The sequence below is a fragment of the Sycon ciliatum genome, unplaced genomic scaffold, assembly GCF_964019385.1.
Source record: "Sycon ciliatum unplaced genomic scaffold, ocSycCili1.1 SCAFFOLD_1816, whole genome shotgun sequence".
NCBI classification, from domain to species: domain Eukaryota; kingdom Metazoa; phylum Porifera; class Calcarea; order Leucosolenida; family Sycettidae; genus Sycon; species Sycon ciliatum.
Window position 1 is genome coordinate 15,353 of NW_027044895.1, and position 8,539 is coordinate 23,891.

An 8,539-nucleotide genomic window follows, 5' to 3' on the forward strand; every position below is an offset into this window, starting at 1 on the left:
CCATGATTAGTCCTACGAAGGATTTGGCACTTTCGTTAGTTGAGCAATCATGGCTTACAACTCGTGGCCTCGAGTCACAAGTGTTGTCGTACGGCGGCTACACCTTCAGTACAAGTCGTCAGCATTGTACTCACTACACTGTTGAGCTTGAGGGGACCCTGCTTAGTCCTGCAAGGGAGCTGATACCTTTGTTAGTCGAGCAAGCAAGGCCCCTCTTCTCGCGTCGTACGACGTAAAGGGTCCTGCAAGTGCTTCGCGCACTGCGGACTCCGTTATCCCTTTTTGGGAGAGGTCACGGCTTGACCGTGAAGCACCCTACGGGGTAATGAGAGGGAAGAGCCTACGGGCAGGAGATGAAGGGTGACCAACGACCAAGGCAGCGTACGGAGGCGGCGTGCTCTAGCTGCAGCAACTTCCGACAGCATACTCCAGGCCCCGTCGCACGAAGAGCCTCGGAGTCCTTTCATGTAATGTGGGTGAGCGAGCTCCCCGTATTGATTGATCATTCTTTGTACTATATTCTAGTTTGGCTGATTGCACATATTGCACCACTGTTTGTAATATAGAAATAATCCTTACGCATTCTTGCCACTGTATACTTTTGATCACATAATGTAGCATATATAAGGAGCTGTTTTGCTAACATTCATCCTCGATTCTCGGGGAGCTCACTACTCCTCTCGATTCTGAGAGAGTCACTCCGACTCTCTCCTGCTTTGGTCTTTTGACCCTACACACTTGATCTTTCGATCTAGTACTGCAATGGTTCAAATAAACACTGTTCAAGAAACCTGTCGTTCTATGTGAGCTAGCAACTTGGATGGCGACTATATTGGTCGTCTACCTGGGTAGCCACTAGACTGATCTAAGCCAAGTCACAAACCCGCCGAGCGCGGCCATGACATATATATACGTCGACAGTGGTGAAAGGGTTAAGATAGGAGCGCTGTACCACCGGGAAGACATCTCCACTAGCCTGGTTAGTGGTATGTCACATAGATCACGCTATCATCTAGCCTAGTACTTACATACCAACCGGACTGAGCCACGTTGACACCCCAGCGGAACGCGTGGAATGACGGCAGTGGGTGATAGTCACCGATCTCGACAGCACTGAAACCCTGCGTGCTGTACGACCAGCTCTTGTCCTGCGCACGGCAAACAAAACACCAACGCATGATGGATGAGGTGAAGACCAAAATACACATGATGCAATCCAACAAATTAGTAAGGAATACACCTGTCATTGAATGCTGCTACCCTCACGGATACCGGACATCGGATGCAGCTCCTAAAGCAGTGCTATAGGGGAAGATCAGACTTACTTAAAATGACACACTAAATGCTTTTGCTCCAGCTATCATGCTAGATCACAAATTCCTGTTGCCCTGTTGCTACATGGCACACTGACTCAGTGAGCACATACATGTAGGAAGCCAGACGTTCACAAATTGCTGTTTGCAGGTGCACATGTGTTTGCTGCTCACCGTTTGACTGAAGAAATGATTAGACAAGGTCTGTCCTTTCCTGAGGCGGGCAATGCCAGCTACGGAGGGTGAGGACTCGGTTGTGGGGTTACCCTGAGCCGAGTGCAGGCCGTTGTTTGCCGTGAGACTGAGTGAGATGCCGATAAGCGATCTCATGAAACCGCTACCTCCGGTGATGTGGTGGTTAGCTGCCAAGTAATACCTGTCACGGGACACACACACACACACACACACACACACACACACACACACACACACACACACATAGCACATGGTTCATTGCAATGCCACTGCCCAGAAATAGAAGGCGCTAGGGCCGTGCATCTGAATGAACATGCACAATATTGAGTGTGCAATTTGAAACTCGGATGTTGAGCCAATAATAAATGTAGAAAGGAAAAGGCCATATGGATACGAGTTGAGAGTAACTGTCCACCACTGTAACTAGATACTATATACAGTCAGAACGTTTTGTGCCTAGTTGTTGCACTTTCTGACTGTATGTAGTATCTAGTTACTGCGGTGGATCAACTCGTAGCCATATGTCCTTTTCCTTTCTACAATATTGAGTGGTTTCATATCTTTGTCAGGTGACTAAATTTGTGTAGAAAGTCTACGTTGAAATCAACACGGCCGACGTCATGTGACCTTTTGCCGCAATGATTGAGTGGAGCTGGAACCAACATAGCTGTGCGGTATGGTCATGTGGTATATCTGACACCACTCCATATTTACAGTCTAAACCTGTCTAAAACGACCGCCCCAGGGCCTTCAAATTGTGGTCTCTGTTGCCAGGTGGTCTCCTAATCCAGGGCCGTTTGACTGGAAATAGCATCGCGTGGTCCTGGTTACAGTGGTCTTCTGGGGCAGGTGGTCGCCTTATCCGAGAGGTCGCCTTGACAGGTTTTACTGTACTTCATAGAATCAGAAGTAACAAATACTATCACAACTACTTGAGTGACCAAGACTTGAACTAGATAAGGTACGCCTGCACAACAGTGCTTGCTGGACCCTGCAGTTGTGTGCAGTGTCCATTGGTAGATTCTACAGCCCAATTCTATTGTAAACTCGGACTTGCTCCGCACACGGGATCCATGCCCGGCTTACTCTTTCGACCGCCTTCAGCTTAAACAAAAATGCTCGCGCTGAAATCAAAGTGGACGTGTACCCCTTCAAAACTTACCATCCGCTCTGTGGTACCGTCCACAAGCCATTTGCAGGCTGAGAACCAAATGTATTGAACAGTCCAGGGAAACCAGTGGTGTTGAAACCGGCCTGACGAATCCAGCCTGGGAAAACAGGACCAGAATATAATTATATCAATTAGAGAATCCCGTGGTAGTTTAGGCAGCCTGGCGCTAACCAAGTCATGCTGCTCAGGTTCTATTGAGATGCACTGGGTTAGTTTTAGTGTACCGTAGGCTGTTAATTAACTGGCAGGAGACAATTCTGCTAAAATGCCATCAAATCATTCAGTCCACCCTGATAAAACCATACCAGTTGATTTTCGGCTGACGGGAGGTCCCCAGGCCGTGAAACCCTGGAGCAGCTTGGTGCCGATGAATGCCGCGCTGAAGCCGGATTGACTGGACACGCCCCAGTTTGTGTCCTTGTCGGAGCCAACAAAGACGCTCAGGTAGTCGCCAGTATCCAGCTGCAGTGCACCGGACACCATCAGCGAGAAGAGGGCGGACTTGGCCGGGCTGGAGCTGCGCATGACGTGCAGGCCAGTTGTGGTGTCGTACACACCGTTGACACCGATGGCGGCGTGTAGCGCACCACCGGTTGCATCCAGACCTGAGTAGGCAACACAGCACAGCAACCACATCACTTCCATCCTATTCCCTTAGTGTGAAGCAATTTACACAACCAACCATCTACACCATCAACAAGAGTTGAGTCAAGAAAGTACATGTATCCAGATGGTGCAGTAGAGACTGTGAAGTGCACCAACTTCTCTCACTCTCCAGCACTAACTTTCTCACTTACTTACCAACTTATGCTCTCTGTTTCTGTGCGTGTGTGTGTCTGTGAGTGTGTGTGTCTCTCTCTCCCGCTCGCTCTTTGTACCTCTCTGCACCTCTCCATCTTTCTTCCTTCCATGGCTCCTTTCACTCGCTTGCTCACTCATTCACTCTCGCACTCTCTCGTTTTGCTCTCTCTCTTTATCTCTCTGTGTCTGTCTCTGTCTTGGTCTCTGTCTTTTGCATCTGCCTCTTTTCTGCTTACCTGTGAACATGATATTGGCCACCACCCAGTATGTTCCTGGTGCTGGGACAGTGAAGCGACCATTGTTGCGGTTGAAGGCCTGTCCACCAGAGATGAACAGACTGTCTTTGCCTTCAACGGCCCACTTCTTGTTGAGCTCATACCAGCCTACAGCACAGGAAACCATTGAGATCAGCGCGGAGAAGGTAACATGCACTTTATCTTGCATTTAGCATAAAACCCGACCAATCATTTCGTTTCATTCAAAAGAACATTGGGCAATATTACGCAAGATGCCTGCGTATTGTCTCCAAACTGTCCTTAACTTAAATCTGACAGTCCACAAGCAGGTCGACACTGGCCTCTGCTGTTCCAGTTGTACCTGTTGCAATCAAACTGAGACATGCTATAAACAGCGCACTGCTAGCACTTAGCACCCAGACTTGAGTGCGACGGCCTCGAAAGAATTTTACGCCATCCACGTGAACATATGCACGCTGACAGCTGACAGCAGGGATGGTTAGGCCTTACCTGCGGCTCTGTAGTTCTGGTTGACAGTGTAGTCGGCAAGGAAGGCCGGGATGGACAGCGGCGGGGCAACATACGCCAGAGAGAAGCCGCTCTCGTGCTGCACGTTGTATGCCTTGTCTGTTTGCGATTTGACATACACGGATACGGTGTCTCCGAGCTGCAAGATGATCAGGAACACAAAAATCACACTCAGAATTGATAATACTGTAAAGCGGTAAACTGTTGCGGCACGCACGGTTTGCGTTTTCAAGAATTGAGCCGGTTCACGACGAGAAACTTTCGCGATTTAATCTCTTCAATTGGATCGATTTAATCTCTTCAATTGGATCGATTTAATCTCTTCAATTGGATCGTGTGCAGTCACAAATCAACGCACAGAGCAGTTGGCGGCGATTTATATTCGCGAAAGTTTGCTGGTAGCGAAAATAGCGAAATTTAATCTCTAGCAAAAATTTCTCACTTTACAGTAGTCTGTGCTTGCATACACACCACCATTTAGAGAGAACACCATTGTGCAATGGAGACATGACAATAATAAATAAATAAATAAATTATTCATCTGCTGTGATCTCAGAGCAAGCTAGAGTATGCTGACTAGGCAGAGGAGGAAATGACAAGTACGACTTGGTCATGCAGTTTAGTGCTGCAAGAGAACACAGCTAAGCACACACAGTATAGCGTGTACATGAGACATGGGCCTGTCCTCCTCCTATGACATTGCCCACACCCGCGTTCTTCTTCATCTTGCACAGATCACACAACAGTGTTAGTAGACATGGTTAGCATTTTACCGTTCACGCTATTTTCGACGGTCGGCCTGCACCGTTTTTGTGTGTGTGTAGACATGGCATTTTACAGTTCACGCGCTAGATCCAACGGCACTCGTACCCCAAACCCAAAATACCGTCGGTTTGGTACCGTTCCGACGATAGAAAGCTCTTTTTAGCGGGAGAACGAAACGGTAAGATTCCAACTAGGGTTACCTCACACGTCTATCGTTGCGTCAGGAGTCAGGACTCAGAAGCCAAACTGCTAACCGTGTCTCAAAAACACATCAAAAACAGTAGACTTGCGCCCTCTACACGCCGACCGTCGAAAATAGCGTGAACGGTAAAATGCTAACCATGTCTAGTTATTGACCGCCACCTCCATGCACATGCTAATATTGGTGGGGGGGGGGAGTGCTTTAGGATAGTGACACCATCAGCAGCACTGCACTGTGTACCAAACACAACACTGCTGTAAGACCAGATATTTGAACGTCAATTAAAGTTAACGATCTCCGGATTTTTGTGGGTTTGCGAGGTGAAATTCTAACGAAATTCTAACTTTGGCTAAAACTAATGATCTTCGGGCACTTACACGAAGACGGATGAATCCAGAAGTACGCAGTGAGAACTGTGTGATTTTCTGCGGCAGGTAGGACTCTCTGACGTTGAGACCGTTGTTGATTGTGGTGTCGTCGTTGACAGCAATGTTCATGTACGCCTGTCCGGTGGTGAGTTGGTCGAATCGGAGGTTAGCAGCCACATAGTACACACCTGTGCAAGCGCGCGCGCGCGCACACACACACACACACACAAACACACACACATGCACACACACACACACATACGCACACATCGCAAGAGATTTGGTGAAAACAGAACTATAGGCTGCCTTGTTACCAACAGTCCTTGGCACACTTCATATGCAGCTGGGTAAAGTGCTGCTACCAAAGAAATTCGAAAACTCTTTTTGGATAAAGTGCAGAAGTACTAATATAGTGAAATCCTGCCTGACAGTCAGCTTACCAGGTGCACTGACAGTGTAGTATCCAGTGGCGGCGTTGAACTCAGCACCAGTCTGGAAGAGACCGTCGTTCTTGCCGGGGTTTGTTCGCCAGTTCTTGACACGAGTCCATTGCGTTGATCCCCTACAAACGAGAATCAATCCATCAGGGCACAGATGGCCTCAGTCTAGTGCAATAGTTTATCTGTTCCACACATTCACGCTTCATATGAATCGTTCACCAAAGCTGCAAGATAGGCTCACATAGCAACATGCACACCACCGGTATTGACATGCGCGTACAAAACCTGCAGCGCGCTGCATCGCGCATGGAGATCCACAGGACTTACATCTTGTTGTCTGCCCTCATCTCGGCATGGACACCAGGGGATATGCGCTCCAGCAGGTAAACGCTGAAGCCAGACTCGTGCTGGACTCTCCAGTCTCTGTCAGTGTTCGAATAGGCAATGATTGAAATATTCTGGCCAGCTGTACAGCACCCAAATGCACCATCAGCACATCATTAGTCCCAATCTCTTGAAAGAACGCATAACATTTATCTCAACAGAACTTCATTATGCGGTGTACAAGTTGCATTTCAAATTCAGGAAAACTAGCCTGAATTCCGGACTGGAACTTATAACATATTTTACTACAAGTCAATAGAGCCCTGAATGTGCCATTCTTCCTCCAAGATGGGATCTCTTACAAATTATTGTCGCCTGCACCCTGGAAAATATGGTGATTACCAAAAGAGGCTGGGACATATACGACACACTTACCTTCGAGAGGTACGGTTCCAGACACGGTCAGAGTATAGTAGTTGCTCGGTGGGTATCCGCGAATAGAGTGCATGCCATTATGTAGGGTTGGCTTGTTGTCGACGTTGACGGCGATGCGGAAATACCTACACATGGCAAGCAGGAAAAGCAGTCGAGCACAGCAACACAAACCCTTAAAAGAGCAGTGAACGACCAGCAAAGCATACTCCCAATACTAAGTCTGGAGCCATTGGGACCTCCTCACATTCACAGTCAGGTTCCTATACGCACGAAAACTTTGGTACGCGTGTTGAAATGTGATTGGAGAGCTTCTGGGGTGCTTCATTTCCAAAGTCTTAGCAGCGCCGCAGGCCATCTCACTAAAGCATTAGCACCCCCTCCCCCCCCCCCCCATTTCACTGAAGCATCAGCAGCACCATCTCACCTTCCTGAGGCACTATCCAGGCGAATCATAGCGCTGACATGGTAGACACCGGGTGTGCTGGCTGTGAAGAAACCTGTGTTGGCATTGAAGTCACTGCCGGACTGGAAAAGGCCGGCTGAGCCTGTTGTTCGCCATCCCTTGATGACTTCCCAGGTCTGTGCGTAGCAAATGTATAATTATATACACGCATGCACGCACACACATACACACAGGCATACACATTGGCAGAGCTCCTGTCGTTGAAGACTACACACACTATGGAAGTTTGATATCAGGCTGTTCTGTTATGCGTGTGGTTCAGAAGTCTACTTCTCTGCCCACCCCCTCATACCTAAACATACACACATACACGCAGGCATGTACACATATCGGTTTTTTCTTATGAGTGTTTTTAACACGTAACTCTGAGTACCGGCAGAGAAAGACTTGGTTGTGGCATTGCTGTGTGTGGGTATTGTTCACACGTATACATACACACAGCAGCAAGGAATGTGATTGGCAGCAGTTGCACAAGGCGTACTGTCATGTAGGGAAGAATTACTGGTCGCTGAGGCGTGAGCACGGATGTGCGTGGCAGGGATACGGGGTGGGGGTTGGGGTGGTAGGGGGGGGGGGGGGGGTAGGGGGTGGTAGGGGGCAGGGGGCTATGTACTGCTTAATTCCCTCTGTTCTTACGTTAATTGTTTTGAATGTCAGGTCACGTAGAAGATCGGCGTGGAATCCCGGAACAGACACACTGGTCGGACTCAGGTAGGCGACGCTCATACTGGATGCTGTGTCAATGGTGAAGCTAGGATCATTGTATGAGAAGATCATTGCGGACAAGTTCTGGCCCTTCGTCATTTGGACAACACCTGTATGAGCATACAAAGTGATCATAGAGAATTGCCTTCACGAAGTTGAGCACTGCAACATGATGACAATCCAGATAACGTCACATCTGCCAGGGCCTGGCGCAATGCATGCAGATTAACTAACATAAAATTCTACTAACAGCATGCTGTCCGGAGATTGAGTAAAACTATTCTAGGTTGATACGGCGTACTAGTGCTTTCAACGAAACTGCACGCTGTTCAGCCAAACACCAGCATGCGCCTAGCAGGACTCACCCACGACAGTCATGGTGAAGTAATTGGTCTTGGGAGATCCCTGGATGTGGTGAAGACCGTTGGACACATCGGTCTTGCCATTGACGGCGACCAGGGAACGGAAGTAGGCACCATTGGCGTTCTCCACACGGATGTTGGATGCAACATAGTAGATACCTGATGGACGACAACATCACAAGCATGTCACAGGATTTTAGCTGTAGCGGTATTCGCCAGCCATGTCACCTA

At 48.5% G+C, this 8,539-nt stretch overlaps 1 protein-coding gene across 1 annotated transcript; it reads right to left on the reverse strand.

Annotated features, from left to right (window-relative positions):
• Positions 1–292: 292 nt before the first annotated feature.
• Positions 293–8,467, reverse strand: LOC135830708 (uncharacterized; the record flags this gene model as incomplete). Its single annotated transcript, XM_065342937.1, has 14 exons — positions 293–315; positions 1,037–1,148; positions 1,488–1,689; positions 2,671–2,776; positions 2,985–3,284; positions 3,717–3,863; positions 4,227–4,383; positions 5,589–5,767; positions 6,020–6,141; positions 6,347–6,485; positions 6,779–6,903; positions 7,203–7,357; positions 7,878–8,056; positions 8,312–8,467. Coding segments are annotated over 14 exons (2,102 nt in total), but the record flags the coding sequence as incomplete, so codon positions are not given.
• Between the last annotated feature and the right edge of the window lie 72 nt (positions 8,468–8,539).